Source organism: Canis aureus, chromosome 28, assembly GCF_053574225.1.
Source record: "Canis aureus isolate CA01 chromosome 28, VMU_Caureus_v.1.0, whole genome shotgun sequence".
NCBI classification, from domain to species: domain Eukaryota; kingdom Metazoa; phylum Chordata; class Mammalia; order Carnivora; family Canidae; genus Canis; species Canis aureus.
Window position 1 is genome coordinate 24,912,065 of NC_135638.1, and position 18,399 is coordinate 24,930,463.

The following is an 18,399-nucleotide window of genomic DNA, read 5'->3' on the forward strand; positions in this document are numbered from 1 at the left end:
GCTCAGGTCATGATCCCGGGATCCTGGGATCGAGTCCCACGTCAGGCTCCCTGCAGGGAGCCTGCTTCTCCCTCTGCCTATGTCTCTGTGTCTCTCATGAATAAATAAATAAAATGTTTGAAAAAAGATAAGAAAAAATGTAGCTGACCCTAAAGCTCTGTCTCCACCATCCCCAACAGGAAACTTCCTCTAGGCCTTGGGGAACCTCCATCAATTAGAGGAAATCAAAATTCTAGGATATATACAATCATATACTGGGAATTTTCTTCTAGTTTGAAGCATTAGACAGTTAATATAAATTCAAGCAGAATGAAAATTCTACTGAAGCTATGTGGCCAAAAAATTTTTATTGAGCTTTAGAGGAGAATAAGAATTGTATTAACTTTTATTAACTTGTGTTAATCTCCTAGATATTTAAATTAGATTCAGTAAAGTTGTACTTAACTCATGTTCTTGAGCATATCCCTATATTTTCATCATTATTTCTAATATAATGATAGTTTCTAATATATTATTGGATTGTTCTCTCTGAACAGCATTCTCATGATGTAAATGCCAATGCTGTTTATGAAGGATTCAGAAATCCTAATTCTGTGCTAAAGAACATTGAATTTTTAAGTATTAAATTGTCCAAAGTGGTATATTTGTAATTTAAGAATTCTTTTATTTTGAATTGCTTTTTTAACATGGTAAAAATTTATTTAAATTTTTAAGTAAATAAATTTATTTAATTTTTATTTAAATTTATAATATTACAGATAATTCTCTTTCCCATACATTGTCCCATGAGTCCTCTTCCCAGAGGCAGCCATCTTCAATTTCCTATTTCTCTTAAGATACCTTATGCATAGACAAAATGAAAAGAATTGTTTTATAAGTCCATTCCATAAGAGTAGTATTTCTTTTCTTTCTTTTTTTTTTTTTTTAAGAGTAGTATTTCAAAATGTCTGTATTCTTAGCACATTCAGTGCTTTTTTGTCTGAGAACAAACATGCAGTACAGAAATCTTCAGGCTTGGTGTCAGACACAATATAAGTGAAACCCAATTATAAGAGCAAGACTTTGAAGCTAGCCATGATAAAAATGACAGAGAAGTTATAGTGTTTATTAAACTTTTTATAGAAAAATCAGGAGAGAACAGTGATAATACAACAAGTCCCAAGACTTGAGTCTGGTACCTGTTAGATATAAACAATTAAGTGACATATGAAACGAGCTTATGTTATGATATATCATGTAAGGATACCAAAATATTTGGGTAATTATTTTGTCTACAATTGAAAGTAATCTTTAAAAAAAAACTGATTAAACCAAAACATATCTAAATACTTGCTTTCTTAAGCAGCCTAAAATTAAGCCAGTTCTGAAATACCATCAGAGACTATCTAATTAATCTGTTTTGCTGCCTCTGCTAAAATATATCCATAACAAAAAGTTTGGGATAAAAATCTCAGTGAAGCATATATGATATGGGTGGGGGGATGGGTTAAATAAGTGATGGGGATTAAGGAATACACTTGCTGTGATGAGCACCAGGTATTATATGAAAGTGTTGAATCACTAATATTATACTGTATGGGATGAACTGGAATTTAAATAAAAAATTTTTTTAAATAAAAATTTATTTAGGGATCCCTGGGTGGCGCAGTGGTTTAGCGCCTGCCTTTGGCCCAGGTTGCGATCCTGGATGTTCCCGGATCGAATCCCACGACGGGCTCCCCGTGCATGGAGCCTGCTTCTCCCTCTGCCTATGTCTCTGCCTCTCTCTCTCTCTCTGTGACTATCATAAAATATATATATATATATATATATATATATATATATATATATATATATGTAAAAAAATTATTTAAAAAAGTATATGATATTAAAGAATATAGTTTGTAATAGCTTGTTATTTTTTAACCAAATATATTTGGTATTTCCATGGATGGAAAAAATTTTCATATATTTTTTCTAAACCTGTATTTGGGATCAGTTTGTAAGAAAAATGTCACTTTTGTCTTTTAGGCTCTTCTAACATATAGGAGTGACCCAACCATGAGAAAAATGTTGAATCATCTGTATTTCTATGTCATGCCTGTGTTTAATGTTGATGGATACCATTTTAGCTGGACCAATGTAAGTCTCTTTGCCTATCCAATTGAAAAGAGAGACTGAATAAATAGAAAACAGCCATAGATCAGGAAGGAAGCTTGGTGGGCAGACAGCCTAGTGATACCAGAACTACAGAAGAGACCTCTACTCCTTGTCCCATCATAGTAGCAAACTTCTGTTTATAAGTCTGGCTTTGCGTAAGATTCCGTTTAAGTAAAGATTTCTCCTGCCAAAGACATTGTGAAAAGTCACTAGTCTAGTCCAACTTTCTCAATTTTCCTGAGAAGAAATTAGGCCAAGAGAAGCTAAGAGATAGCAAGTGTGTGGCAGAAATTGGAGCATGACCCTGGGTCTCTCCTGCTCATCCAATCCTCTTTTTACTCCCTGTCTTTGTTCCTGGAGGAACTCTCCCCACAGTGCTGTGATTCATTCACCAATTGTGCTACTGAAATGCATGTGGATAACCTGAGTATTTTTTCTGCACCTCTTTTCTTAATTATATGTAGGATAGATTTTGGAGGAAAACAAGGTCAAGGAACTCAATGTTTCACTGCCGTGGAGTTGATGCCAATCGTAACTGGAAAGTGAAATGGTGTGGTGAGTTGAAAACTAACTTGGAATTTAGATCTGGAGGTTTCCACAGCTTTCCCTCTCAAACATGATGAGCCCATTAGGACTCCAATGTAAGACGAATGTTTTTCTGTATATGAAAACCTAATAGAGAAAAACACAGACATGTACATTGTAGCCATAATTTGCAAAAGAAAATGAAAGGGAGGGCAGCCCGGGTGGCTCAGCGGTTTAGTGCCACCTTTGGCCCAGGGCCTGATCCTGGAGTCCTGAGATCAAGACCCACGTCGGGCTCCCTGCATCTCCTTCTGCCTGTGTCTCTGCCTCTCTCTCTGTATGTGTCTCTCATGAATAAATAAATAAAATCTTTAAAAAAATGAAAGGGATTTTTAAATATGCAAATATCAAAGATTTAAATCTGTCAACCCAATCCTGAACATTGAAAATTTAAACACAGATGTAACAGCAGAAAACAGGAATATTTGACATTCAGAAACTAAAACAGAAACTCTGGTTTGTGGTATAAATCTGATTAAATGTTTTCATCCTTTCATTGAGAAAGTGAGAGTAACTCTGATCCTGCCTTCATCTGTCTATGACAATCAAAACTACCAAATCCTCATCTAGAATCTACCTATCTAAGGTATCATATATTAAATTAGCCACTCATGTGGCAAATATAGCTCTGTTACATTCCATCCTTCAGTAATACCTTTCAAGTAAAGAAGATTTCCTTATGATGAAAACCATAAGGTAAACCTAAAAGTGTTGTCACTTATAAGAGAAGAAAAAGCATCCCCTATATACTACAAAGTGATATTAATGATGACTGTTTAGATTTAAATTTTTTTTTTCTTCAGGGCACCTGGGTGGCTCAGTCGGTTGAGTGACTCAATTTCAGCTCAGATCATAATGTCAGGGGTCATGAAATCCAGCCCAGCATGGGGCTCCATGCTCAATAGGGAGTCTGCTTGAGAGTCTCTCTCACTCTCCCCATCCCTCGGCCCCTCCCCCCAACTGTCTCTCTGTCTCTCTCTGAAATAAATAAATCTTTAAAAAAAATTTTTTTCTTTGACCTGGACTGAGACAAAAAGCTTGTTCACATTAACTCCCTAAGACCACTAATTTTCTTTAAAATTCTTTGTCCTATCTTTCTGATATGACCATTTTGCATGCTCATAACTGTGTGTCTTATTTTGTTAGTTGGTGGGTATCTGCACTCATATGTATGTCGTACAGATGATGCCCACAGTCATCCAAGTGAGTCTACTGAATGGGTAACTAAGCTCAGTAACACTAGCAGGTCAGCCAGCTCTGCTGTGTAAAGTTAGACTCTTGGTTATATCCAGTTACAAAGAAGTGTCTCTCTTTCCACTGTTCTTTTTCCTTTACCCAGCTTGTTTCCTTCATACATAGGCCTTCATTGATTTCTTACTTTCATCTGCAGTCCTAATTGGAATTCCTCTAATTCTTCCCATTTTTGAATCATTCTGATTCTTCCCATGAGTCCATACTTAAAATGTACAAGGGGATTATGTCAAATGACCTTGATAAATTGTTCTAAGTGATGTGGAAATGCAGGCAGTCTGGCAGAATCATCTCTCACCCTAAGGTGTCCCAAGGGAATGTAGCTGATCTGACAGGTAGGCAGATGTAGCTTTCCTTCCTCACAGCAACACGTCCCTACAGCTATTTGCTTGGTCCAGGAGACAGTGAACCTCACTGAGGGAACCACTCTTAGGTCAAGGGCCCAAAGCAAGTGAAGTCTCTAAGTGAAACTCCAAATAAACAACCTTAATATAAATGACATAGAAATGCCTGGGAATGCCTGGGACCATTGAAAACACTATAGAGTCAACATTGAACTGACAAAAAACAGCTATTTCTTTCTCATAAGTCCAGTGAGTCTCAAACTAGAGGGTAGAACATGAAATTGCTTTTACCATGAAAATCTGTGGACTCCCATATAACGATGTTACACTTCAGTGTGTTTAATGTGGAGTAGACAGCTTAGAGCATAGAAATGGAAACAGGTACATCTTTTCAGTACTTCATAGCTCCCTCTGGGAGCCTTCAGGCCATGAACTGAGTATCATTACTGTAACAGTGGATCCAGAATAAGGATTCAATAAGTCAGGGTAGTGGTGGGAACCAAGAATAAACATACAAATTTTATTCATTCATCTGCCAAAGTAAATTGAACACAGCACTGCTAGGCACTGTTGGGACCTTTTTTCCTTTCTCTGCTTTATGGAGAATGCCATGAGCACTGCTTCTTCTAAATTGGAACAAACCCAGGAGAGAAGGAAAGAGTTTGGATGATATCCATACTTAAGTTTTAATCCCTGAATAACTCAAGTTGCTGCCTAAACATAAATTATTATTAGGACAACCTACAGAATGGGAGAATGTATTTCCAAATGATACATCTAATAATAGGCTTTTATCTAGAATATTAAAATAGCTTACAATTTAGCAATAAAAACAGCTCAATTTAAAATGCACAAATGATTTGAACAGACACTTCTTTAAAGAAGATATACAAATGGGAATAAGTACATGAAAAGATGCTTGACATCACTAGCCACCAGAGAAATGCACTTCAAGATACCATCTAACACCCACTAAGATGGCTATAGTAAAAAAGACAATAACAAGTGTTGGTGAGGGTGTGGAAAAGTTGGAGCTCTTACACTTGCTGGTGAGCATGTAAAATGATGTGACCACTTTGGAAAACTATTTAATGGTCACTCAGAAAGTTAAACATAGAGTTACCAAATGACCTAGCAATTCTACTCCTATATATATATCTAAGAGAAATGAAAAAAAAAAAAGAAATGAAAACATTTTTCCATTCAAATGAATATTTATAGCAGCATTATTTTTGATAGCCAAAAAGTAGAAACAGTTAAAACATCTGTCAACCAAGGAATATATCAATATGGTATATCTATATAATGGAATACTATTTAGCTATAAAAATTAACAACAAGTACGATACATGCTGCAACATAGATGAAAACGTGCTAAGTGAAATAAGTGAGTTTCAAAATAATTGTAGATTCCATTTATATGAAATGTCCAGAATAGGCAAATCCATAGAGACAGATCAATGGTTGCCAAGGGCTAGGGGGAAAGGGGAATGAAAAGTGATTGCTACTAAAAAAAAAAAAAAAAGTGCTACTGAGAGAGGGGTTTCTCTTGTGGTGATGATTGTGTATATACTAACATTTGTCCAATTGTACACATCAAAAAAAAAAGTGAATTTTATAGTAGGTGAATTATAGCTCAATAAAATGTTATAGAAACACTTTAATCACCATTTAAGAGCAAGTTAGTGGGGATCCCTGGCTCAGCGGTTCAGCACCTACCTTTGGCCCAGGGCATGATCCTGGGGTCCTGGGATCAAGTCCCATGTCAGGTTCCCAGCATGGAGCCTGCTTCTCCCTCTGCCTGTGTCTCTGCCTCTCTCTTTCTCTATGTCTATCATGAATAAATAAAAAAAATCTTTAAAAAAATAAGAGCAAGTTAGGCACTTAATGAATTATAACTCTTCTTTTTTAGAACACTCAATTACCTAATATTATAAATTAGGTATGATGTGGAGAAAACCACTTTTTACCAGCATAATCACATATACCCTTCTCTACAGATACCCTTCTCCCACCAATATCCCCTCACCCTATCAAAAAAGGGGGATCTGTTTTGACTGGGCAAATGTTTCAATATATCACATGAAATGAAAGGGAAATAACTACATACTAGTTGTTTTCAGCCAATGTCTGTGAAAGAATAATGGATGGTCACTGGCCTGCTTTTCAAGAGAATGCGTTCTTCTAGCTGAAGGGCTTTGGTGTTGAACCTGAGCTGAATTGTTTCAGCTCAGGTTATATATATATATATAAACTATATATTATATAGTTAAATTATATATATACATATATACATATATAATTATATATATATATATAATTTCAGATATTAAATTTAGGGTAAGGAGAAGAACAGGGAGAAGTCACATTGCTGGAATATCTAGAGAGGGATTTCTTGGAAGTCAAAGATGTCTAATGAGAATTTTAATTAAATTTCCCGGTGGAGTATGCCAATTCTCTTCAGTATTCCACAACCACCATTGGTAATATTCAGCACAATCTATTTCACTTATTAAGGCTTTGTGGAATTGGATCTGCTATTTGGAAATGTGAGAAAGTGCTGAGTCTGGCCTCCAAGAAAGCTGAGAGAGAGATTTTCAGAAGTCTCGAACTCATAACAGGAATGCATTGCCTTATAAGAGAGTTGGATGACATCTGGCTAAGATTGATACATAGATGAGATTAAACATCAACAGGGTGGTCAAACTGAACCCTTAAGATCTGTGCCACCTCCGTTGGAGTGATTTTAATATATTATATATTAATCCAATTTTAAATCAAAACAAATATATTGAACACCTGCTAAAATGCAAGGTGTTGTAAATTGTATCAGAAAGTCCTGAATCATTTAAGGAGCCCTTATCTAACTCCCAAGGAATTATTTGGGAATCTGGAGAAATATAAAGGGAAAATCTATTGACTTATATTATTATCTTTACAACCAAGTTAACTCTAGAGAGCTGTATTAGTCACCTGAAATCTTCCATGGAGGTTGGTAATTTAAAAATTAGACAATCAATGAGTTAAATTATTACGCTTAGTTGTGCTTTTTATAAAGAAAGTAAAGGGAATACAATCCTAGAGATTTAGAAATTTAGATCATATGGAGTTTGCTCACTGGTGTTTATGTATTTATTATATAATTGTTATCATTTATATTTATTATGCCTAGCATTTACTAAGGATTCACTGTGTGCCGCATGTGCTAAGTGCTCAAGATTATTCTTTCATTTGTACATGTTATTATTATCCTTATTTAACCCATAAAGAACTAAAATTCCAAGAAATTCGAAAGCTTGCTTCAGATTAGACACAAATTGAGCCACAATGAGAGAAGCCAGGCCTGGCTGACTCCAGCAACCCTGTTTCAAGCCATTATATCTGACCTTTTAGAGATTGGCTTGCAATGAATGGTCACTCCACTTTGTTAAAAAGTTAAAAACATGTAGTTGCAAAGGAATCATTTAGATATCAAAATAATAAGAAGAATGGGACTGTTTTACTCAAAATTATCAAACACAGACAACAGGGAGATTGGCAATGTATGGTAAGAGAAGAGAGGAAGGTTTCCAGGTGATATTTTTGTTTGGTTTTTGTTTGTTTTGAGAGACAGAGAAAGAATGTGTGTGTAGTAGCGGGGGTGGGGACAGGCAGAGGGAGAGAGAAAGAATCTTACTCAGGCTGCACACTGAGCGTAGGACTCTATCTCATGATCCTGAGATCATGACCTGAGCCAAAACCAAGAATCGGATGCTTAACCAACCGGGCCACCCAGGTGCCCCTTTAATATTTTATTATACTTTTTACTTTTTAAGATTTTATTTATTTGAGAGAGAGAGAAAGCACGAGGTGGGGGAGGGGCAGAGAGACAAACAGACTCCCCGCTGAGCCCACCATGAGCTCAATCCCAGGACCCCGAGACCATGACCTGAGCCAAAATCAAGAGTCAGATGCTTAACCAACTGAGCCACCCAGGTGCCCTTCCAAATGCTATTTTTTATATTGGGCCACTTCATGTAATTTGAATTTATATGTGAATACCACGTGTGTATGATATACTGAAGTATGATTATGACCTCTCTAGGGAGACACTTTCCTCCTAGCCAGAACTTGATATCTTCCCACGGACACAGATTTTTTTGCGGCTTTCATTGAAAGTATCACTCTTTGAGGGTCCCACCACATGCAGCCATTGAAACAAGACTCTGAGCCAGCAAACACCCCAAGAATGGCTACAGCTTTTGCTTCAGCTATCCTCATTCCAACTCTTTCTTCCTGTTTGTTCCCCTGGGAACATTTTTGAGAACTCTGATGTGTATTTAAATTGATTTATTGAACATTCAGACGGGTCTATAACAAGAGATTTTATCACAGTGTCTGGCACAGTTCTGTCATATTGCCAGAAAACCTAGTGATCTTTTAGACATTAACACAATTGGAATTAGTTTAGGCCTCAATTTTGATGATGGTTTTAAGACTTTCTATCATTACTCTGATGGTCTACAACAATCCTACCTAGACCTAATCATATAGAACTGACCACTGCCAGGCAACTTTCTTATTTGCTGACTCCCACAAGAAATAATACTACAAGAGCAGTACTATCACAGTTTCAAAATGAGACCTTCAAAATAAATATGTAGCTTTAAGATATTCCTACATCTTTTCCCAAATGTCGTCTTTTAAATCTTCCTATAGTAGTTCTTTTGATATTTGGGGAGAGCTGATGATAATTTGGGAAGAACTGGTTCTTATTGAATTTTTTGGTTTTGTTGGGTTTCTTTGTTTTTATTTTTCCTCTCAAAAGTTATCACTTTGGTAAACTTTCCTTTTTGGAGTGTAGTTGATGTATATAATATTATATTAGTTTCATGTGTACAACATAGTGATTCAATATTTATATACATTACAATATTTATATACATTACAAATTTGCACCATCACCATAAGTCTAGCTACTATCTGTCACCATACAAAGTTGACTATATTACCTATGCTGTACATTACAACCCCATGACATATTAATTTTATAACTGGAAGTTAGTACCTTTTAATCCCCTTCACCTATCTCAGCCATTTTCCCCACAACCCTCACTCCCTCCCCCTCTGCCAACCACCAGATTATTCTCTGTATTATGAGTCTGTCTCTACTTTGTTTTGTTTGTGCATTTGTTTTGTTTTCTAGATTCTAAATGGAAGTGAAATCATGCAGTATTTGTCTTTCTCTAACTTATTTCATTCAGCATAATACTCTAGCTCCATATTCTCGCAAGTGGCAAGATATCATTCTTGTTTATGGCTGAGTAATAGTCCATTGTGTGTGTATGTGTGTGTGTGTATACACACCACACCTTCTTTATACATTCATCTATCAATGCATAACTTAGATTACTTCTGTATCTTACCTTTTGTAAATAATGCTACAGTGAACATAGGGGTGCATTATATTTTCTAATTAGTGTTTTCATTTTTGTCAGGTAAATTCCAAAAATCAGAATTGCTACACAGTATGATTATTAATCAATTTTTTGAGGACTCCCATACTGTTTTCCACATTGTCTGTACCAATTTGCATTTTCACTAGCAGGGCACAAGGGTTCCATTTTCTTCTCCACATTCTGGCCAACACTTGCTATTTCCTGTCTTTTTGACAATAGCCATTCTGAGTGGTATGTGGTGATATCTCATTGTGGTTTTGATTTGCATTTCCCTGATGATGAGTGATGTTGAGTGCTTACTGGCCATCTGTATGTTTTCTTTGGAGAAATGTCTATTGAGGTCCTCTGCCCATTTTTCAATCAGATTTTTTTTGGTATTGACTTGTATGAGCTCTTTGTATATTTTGGATATTAACCTCTTATCAGATGCATCTACAAGTATCTTCTCCTTCCACTCAGTAGGCTGCCTTTCATTTTGTTTATGGTTTCCTTCACTGTGAATTTTAGCTTGCTATAGTCCCATTTGCTAATTTTTGCTTTTGTTACCCTTGCCTATAGAAGAAATCTAAAAAATACTGCTAAGGCCAATGTCAAAGACCTCACTGCCTATGTTTTCTTTTAGGAAACTTATGGTTTCCAATCTTACATCTAAGTCTTTAATTTATCTTGGAAGGCAGCACAGCTATGCTCACCATTATCCTACCAATGCTTTATTCTTTAATCCATTTTGATTTTATGTTTATATATATTATAGGAGAGTGGTCCAATTTCCTTCTTTTGCATGTTGTTGTACAGTTTTCCCAACAGCATTTATTGGAGAAAGTATCTTTCCCCCATTGTACATTTTAGCCTCCTTTGTCAAAGATTTATTGTATAAGCATGGGGTTTTTTTTCTTAAACTCTCCATTCTGCTCTATTGATCTATGTATCTATTTTTGTGCCAGTACCATACTGTTTTGATTACTGTCACTTTGTAGTATAGTTTGAAATCAAGGAGCATACTACTTCTATTTTTGTTCTTCATTTTCAAGATTCTTTTGGCTATCCACAGTATTTTTATGGTTCCATACAAATTTTTAAATTATTTATTCTAGTTCTGCAAAAAATGTCCTTTGAAGTTTGATAGAGATTGCATTGAATCTGTACATTACCTTGAAAGGAATGGACATTTTACCAATGTTAATTCTTCCAATCCACGAACATGGATTATGCTTTCACTTATTTGTTTCATTGTAATCTTCAGAGTACAGGTCTTTTACTTTTTACTTTTTGCTTTTACTTTTACTTCCTTGATTAAATTTATTCCTAGGTATTTTATTCTTTTCAATACAATTGTAGGTGGGATCATTTCTTAATTTTTCTTTCTAATTGTTCATTATCAATGCATAGAAATGCCATATTTATGTAAATTTTTAACCCTGAAACTTTACTGAATTCATTGTTCTAATCATTTTTTGGAGGAGATCTTAGGGTCTCCTAAATATAGTGTATGGAATCTGCAAATATAGTGACTGTTTTAGTTCTTTTCCAATTTGGATGATTTTCATTCCTTTTTCTTGTCATATTGCTATGGCTAGAATTTCCACTACTGTGTTAAATAAAAGTGGTGATAGTGGGCATCCTGACCTTAGAGGTAAAGCTTTCAGCTTTTTACCATTAAATCTGATGTTAGCTCTCGGTTTGTCATGTATGAATTTTATATGTTGAGGTATGTTGCCCCTGTACTCACTTTGTTGAGACTTTTTTTTTATCATAAATCAGTGTTTAATCTTTTCAGATCAGTTTTCTGTATCTATTAAGATAACCAATATTTTTATTCATTTTGTTAATGTAGTGTATCATGTTAATTGATTCGCAGATATTGAACCATCCTTGCATCCCTGAAATGAATCACATTTGAACATGGTATATGATCCTTTTAATGTATTGTTGAATCTGGCTTGCTAATATTTTGATGAGTATTTTTGCATCTGTGTTCATCAGGAATATTTGTCATGTATTTGTCTTTTTTGTCATGTATTTGTCTGATTCGGGTATCAGGGTAATACCAGTCATATAGAATGAGTTTGGAAGCATCCCTTCCTCTTCAATTTTTTGGGGATAGTTTGAGAATTGGTATTAACTTCTCTTTAAAATTTGGTAGAATTCACCTGGTAGATGCTATCTAGTCTTGGACTTTTGTTTGTTGGGAGGGTTTTGATTACTGATTCAGTTTCATTATTAGTGATCAGTTTGTCAGATTTTCTATTTCCTTCTGCTCCAGTCTTGGAACATTGTGTGTTTTTAGGAATTGTATGTTTTTATCCATTTCTTCTAGATTATATGATTTGTTGGTGTATAATTATTCTAGTAGCTTCTTATAATCTTTTGCGACTCCTCCTTCATTTCCACTTTTATTAATTTGAGCCCTCTTTCTTTGTTTTAAGGAGTCGGGCTAAAGGTTGATCAATTTTGTTCATCTTTCAAAAAAGCTAGCTCTTAGTTTCATTGATTTTTTCTATTGTTTTTCCAGTCTGTTTCACTTATTTCCACTCTACTAACTTTGAGCTTTGTTTCTTCTTCTTTATTTAGTTCTTATAGGTATAAATTTAGATTGTTTATTTGAGATTGTTCTTATTTCTTGTAGTAGACCTGTATCATCATAAATTTCCCTCTTAGAATTGCTTTTGTTGTGTCCCATAGATTTTGGAGCATAGTGTTTTTATTTTCATTTATCCTCCAGTGTTTTTTATTTTCTCTGTGATTCCTCCATTGACCCACTGGTTGTTTAGTAGCATGTTGTTTAGTCTCCATATTTTTGTCCTTTTTTCCCCCAATATTCATCTTGCAATGATTTCTACTTTCATATGTTGTAATCAGAAAAGATGCTTAACATGATTTTAGTCTTCTTAAATTCATTGAGACCTGCTTTGTGGCCTAATGTGAACTATACTAGAGAGTGTTCCATTTGCATTTGAGAATAATGTGTATTTTGCTGTTTTGGGATGGGTGTTCTGTGTGTATCCGTATATCCATCTGTCCTAATGTGTCATGTAAAACCAATTTTCTTTATTGATTTTCTGTCTGGATGATCTATCCACTGATGTAAGTAGGGCATTAAAGTTCACTGCTATTATGTACTATTGTCATTTTCTCCCTCTATTTCTGTTATTACTTGCTTTATATATTTTGGTTCCCCTATGTTGGGTACATAGATATTTACAAGTGCTATCTCCTCTTTTTGAATGAATCCTTTTATTATTATGTAATACCCTCCTTTGGTTCTTGTTATAACCTTTGTTTTAAAGTATATTTTGTCTGATATAAATATTGCTATTCTAGATTTTCACTTCCTTTTTCATGGAATATCTTTTTCCATCCTTTTAATTTCAGTCTCTATGTTTCTTTAAGTCTAAAGTAAATTTCTTATAGGCAGCACATAAATTTGATTGGAGTATTTAGCTCATTTAAATTTAAAGTAATTATTGATAGATATGTGCTTACTGCCATTTTGTTGCTTGGTTTCTAGTTGTTTTTGTACTTCTTCTTTGTTCATCTCTTTTTTCTCTCACTTTCTTTGTCATGTGATGACTTTCTTTACTGTTATGCTTGGATTCCTTTCTGTTTATTTTTCCTGTATCTGTTAAAGGTTTCCAATTTGTGGTTACCATGAGATTCATATATAACATCCTCAGTCTATAGAAGTCTTTTTAAGAAGATAGTCACCTAAATTCACATTCTAAAAGCACTAAATTTTTACTCCCCTTTCCACATTTTAGATATATGACATCATATTTTACATCTTTTTGGATATCTCTTAACTTGTTATTGTATATATAACTGATTTTACCACTTTTGTCTTTTAACTTTCATACTAGCTTTATTTTATTTTATTTTATTTTATTTTATTTTATTTTATTTTATTTATTTTGGAGAGAGGAAAAAAATGAGAGCTGGGGGTGGAGAAGGGGTAAAGGGAGAGGGACAGAGATAATTTTAAGCAGGTTCCATGCCCAGCACAGAGCTTAATGCAGGGCTTGATCTCACAACCCTGAGATCATGACCTGAGCTGAAATCAAGAGTCAGATGCTTAACTGACTGAACCACCCAGGCACCCCATACTAGCTATATAAGTGATTGATCTCTATTACCTCTACTATGTTGGCTTTACCTAGTAAAATTTTTCCTTTCATAATTTTCTTATTTCTAGTTATATCTTCTTATTTTCCCTGAATATTGCTTATAAGACTGGTTTTACTGGTGATCAACTCCTTTAGTTTTTGCTTATCTAGGAAACTATCTCTCCTTCAATTTTGAGTAATAACCCTATAAGGTGAAGTATTCTTAGTTGTAAGAGGTTCTTTTTTTCCTTTCAGCACTTTGAATATATTGTGTCACTCCGTTCTAGTCTGTGAAGCTTCTGCTAAAAAATCAGCTTATAGTCTTGTGTGGTTTTCCTTGTACATAACTAATTGTTTTTCTCTTGCTATTTTTAAGATTCTTTATCTTTAATATTTGACATTTTCATTATAATATGTCTTGTGGGTCTCTTTGGATTCATTTCATTTAGGACTCTCTGCACTTCCTAGATTTGTATGTCTATTTTCTTTGCCACGTTAGTGAAGTTTTCAGGTGTTACTTTCTCAATTCGATTTTCTATCCCTCTTTTTCCTCTGGGACTCTTATAATACAAATGTTATTATACTTGCTATTATCCCATCAGCCCCTTAAACTATCATTTTTAAATTCTTTTTTCTTTTTGCTGTTCTTTTGGGTGACTTCACTATCCTGTCTTCCAAACTGCTGATCCATTCTATACCATCTAATCTGCTGTTGATTCTCCTTGCATATTTTTCATTTAAGTTACTGTTTTCTTCAGTTCTGATTTGGTTTTTTTTTATTTTTATTTTTTTTAATTTTTATTTATTTATGATAGTCACACAGAGAGAGAGAGAGAGGCGCAGAGATACAGGCAGAGGGAGAAGCAGGCTCCATGCACCAGGAGCCGATGTGGGATTTGATCCCAGGTCTCCAGGATCATGCCCCGGGCCAAAGGCAGGCGCCAAACCGCTGCGCCACCCAGGGATCCCTGGTTTTTTTTTTTTATTTCTTCTATCTCTCGGTTGAAATTTTCACTGTATTCATCCATTCCTCTCTTGAGTTTGGTGGGCATCTTTATAAAAATTACTTTGAACTCTTTGGTAGGTTGTTTTTCTCATTTTTGTTAGTTCTTTTCTGCAGTTTTATCTTGTTCTTTCCTTTGAAACACCTTCCTCTATCTCCTCATTTTGCCAAACCCTGTTTTTGTTTATGTTTTAGGTAACTCAGTTATATCTCCTGGTCACGAAGGAGTTGCTATAGGTAGAAAGTGTCCTTTGGGGCCCAGTTGCTCAAACTTTCCAGGCACTTAAGCCAGGTACTTCAAGGGGGTCCCCTGTGTAGGCTGCATGTACCCTCCTGTTGTGGCTGGGCTGCAGTTGGTGTGAACTTTCTGGTGTGTGGGGCTGTCCCCCAGCATGGTTATACATGAGGCCTGGTCACAATGACTACAGGTGCACTGGTATGTACAGTTGGCCCCCTAGTGCAGCTGGCTATAAGGTGAGGCTGCCACAGTTGCAGGTACATTGGTGGGTGGGGTGGCCTTTGGCTATGTAGCTGTGAGATATGATCAGAATTGTTGTAGGTGCTCTAGTCAGGGGGCGGGGGCTGGCCTCCATGGTGGGGGCTGCGTGGAAGGGGTGCCAGTATTGGTGAAGGCTACCTGCAGGGTGTAGCACAGCAGGGAGCCTCTTAGGGGAACACTGACCAGACAGGTTGGACAGGGTGAGTCTGCAATGGAAAACTGGGGTGGGGTGAATAATGCCAGTACAATAGGTGGAGAATCATAGAAATAGTACCTACCAGCACCAGGACAGCTAGATAGAGAGGAGTAAAAATGGAGGGGTGGGGGGGAATTGCACCCACCAGCACTTTCATCCCTGAAGAAAGTCCCAAAAGACTTCTGTCCCTCCAAGACACAGGCAATGAATCTTCTTTACATGTAACACGTGAGCTTTTCAAATTGCTGTCTCTGTGCTGGGCCTTGGAGTGAGACCATGCACATGAACTTTTAGAGCATAATCTCAATTTCCAAGGCACCTGGGTGACTCAGTCAGTTAAACATCTGCCTTTGGCTCAGGTCATGATCCAGGATCCTGGGATTGAGCCCCTTATTGGGCTCCCTGCTCAGCAAGGGGTCTGCTTTTCCCTCTGTTCCTCTCCCCTGCTCTTGATCTCTCTTTCATTTTCTCTCTCAATAAATAAATAAAATCTTTTTTTAAAAAATCCCAATTTTCTACTGTCTTTTGGCTCTCCTAGAAACAGAGCTCACTGGTTTTCAAAGTTAGACATTATAGGAGCTGATCTTCCTAAGCAGGTCCTCCAGGCTGAGGAGCCTAATATGGGGCTCAGACCCCTGCCCCGTTCCTCAGGGAGGGCCTCTACAGTTGTATTATCCTTCCCATTGGCAGGAGGGATAAGTCAGGGGTGTGGTTCCCTACTAATAAGCATCTCCACCCCTCATACTGACCTCAATGTTGTTTTTTCTTTATATTCTTAGTTGTGTAAAATATGTTCTGCTAGGCCTCAGGTCATTCTCAGAGAGGGGTTCTTTATGTAGCTGTAGTTTTCTTGTTTCTATGGAGGAAAGAGCTTTTTCCTACTCTGCCATCTTGATCCAGCTCTCTGGTATTACCATGGATGCTTTCTAAGTTTCTCTTACAATGAATTCTCTAGTTCATGTCACAGATAGTCACTCTCATCCACTCCAAACTCTTTCTGGAGACTTCCTTCACTGTTGAGGCCAAAAAGATAAAGTCTGCATTTCCTAGACTCAGGTACAACTAGGGACCAGAGTATTTTAGGTTCTACCCTTTTGGTAATTCACGTGAGACTTAGAATGTGGAAAGTAAAATAGAGGTCCTTTTTCTGTGGCTTCTACTGTCCCTGCTGTCTTGTATCATTGTGGGGGTCTGTGGTTTATCCAAGGCAGCTTCCCCATCTTGACTCTTCCCTGAATATGCTGTTTCCTCATGTTAGAAAATGGAGGAGCCCTCCTTGTAACCTGTATCATACCTCTTGAAGTCATCCATGATGGCTCAAGCTAGAGTTTCTTTCCTAATGGTTCTAGAAATCATTTAATGACTTATTTTACAAATCTCCTCTGCTTAAACTAGCCATAGAGGATCCTGTGGATCATGAAACCCTGGCCAGCACAGTCTCGCATAAACATTTCATTTTCTAGTCCACATCTATTACCTTGGCCAAGAATTCTATTATTTCATAAGCTTTTTCTGACATTCGGGTCAATGTTTCTTGTTCCTTGTTTTCGTTTATTGATATTACCCCATCTTGTCATAGTTATTTGCCATTCATACCATTTTGGTCTTTTAAAGTAATGTACCTGATAAACATATTATCAGGCTATCATTTTTATTTCCATAGTATTACTTAGCTAAAGAATATACTGTCAATTCCTTTCAGAGCTCCTTTAGCTCATCAACCTTAAAAAGTTTTTTTGCAAACTTCCTTCTTTCTAGAATAGAGGATCACAAGGCTAAACTGAACATCCTTCTAAGACTTAGAGAAAAGTTATTTTCTTCTTTTGCTATTTAAACATACACTTTCCAGCTAATTCACCACTAAAAAAAGCTATTTTATCATTTGTAATGTTACCCTTAAATCCCTTTTTTCTCTAATCCAGATACTGATTATATGCAAAACTCTATCTCTCCATTTTACCCTTCTTACTCCTTATGCAAGACACCCCCAAATGCTATTTAAAATGAGCTTTTCATAACTACAGATCAAATAATGTTTAGTCCTGATTGTGTGTACACAAAATGATATATTTTTGTTGTATTTCTGGTCATTCTTGTGGGTAAATATATAAGAATTTGCATGTGAGAGACAATATCTCAGTTTATTTATAACATCTATTCCAATATAATGAATAAGTATCTTTGTTGAAGTTTAAAAATGATGTCACAAACAACATTTAAAAACCTCTTACAAATAACTTATTTTCTTGAAAATCACTGAAGTAAGTAGCATATAAAACTGAAAATTTTTTTTGGAAGATTTTATTTATCTGAGAGAGAGAGAGGGAAAGAAAGAGAGAGCATGGGAGGAGGTAGGAAGAGCAGGGGGACAGGGAGACACAGACTCCCCACTGAGCAGGGAGCCTGACACAGGGCTCCATCCCAGGACCCTGGGTCATGACCTGAGCCAAAGGCAGGCACCCAACCAACTGAGCCACCCCAGCGCCCCTAAAACTGACATTTTTAAAGCAAGGCATGATGGAGGCAGAATCACTCCCTAAGCTCCTGGGACACTGAACTATTGATTTTTCATTTGTATTGATTTTAAGTCCAGTAATTTTATTGTACCTATTTCAGCAGATAACCCCCCATGCTGCCTAATCTTTAGGAGGCCTCTCGTCTTGCTTTGGATATACGAGAATGTTCTTTAAAGCTTTTATCTTCTAATTCTTTTTCTACTATGCTGGTTGCTTTTTGGCATTATTTAATTTCGGAGTTCACCAAAAACAAACTACATCTCTCTGATAATTTTCCTCCAGCTGTATCATTTGCATTTGGCAAGTCCTGTTACTTTTTTCATAAATT

The 18,399-nt window shown here is 36.1% G+C and overlaps 2 protein-coding genes across 9 annotated transcripts in view; one reads left to right on the forward strand and one right to left on the reverse strand.

Moving 5' to 3' along the window:
* CPA6 (carboxypeptidase A6) overlaps positions 1 to 18,399 on the forward strand; it is a 310,860-nt gene that overhangs the window by 256,432 nt on the left and 36,029 nt on the right. For all 3 annotated transcript variants that reach the window (XM_077876673.1, XM_077876671.1, XM_077876672.1), the window contains 2 exons: positions 2,011 to 2,121; positions 2,604 to 2,694. In XM_077876673.1, the coding sequence (XP_077732799.1) occupies positions 2,011 to 2,121; positions 2,604 to 2,694 (202 nt within the window). The remainder of the gene's footprint in view (positions 1 to 2,010; positions 2,122 to 2,603; positions 2,695 to 18,399) is intronic.
* LOC144300534 (uncharacterized) overlaps positions 1 to 18,399 on the reverse strand; it is a 101,689-nt gene that overhangs the window by 4,315 nt on the left and 78,975 nt on the right. For 2 of the 6 annotated variants that reach the window (XR_013367213.1, XM_077876674.1), the window contains one exon: positions 6,039 to 6,150. The exons of the other annotated variants lie outside the window; for them this stretch is intronic. Coding sequence is in view for 1 of the 2 variants with exons in the window: in XM_077876674.1 (XP_077732800.1) it covers positions 6,039 to 6,150 (112 nt within the window). In the remaining variant the exon portion in view is untranslated. The remainder of the gene's footprint in view (positions 1 to 6,038; positions 6,151 to 18,399) is intronic. 6 annotated transcript variants of the gene reach the window in all.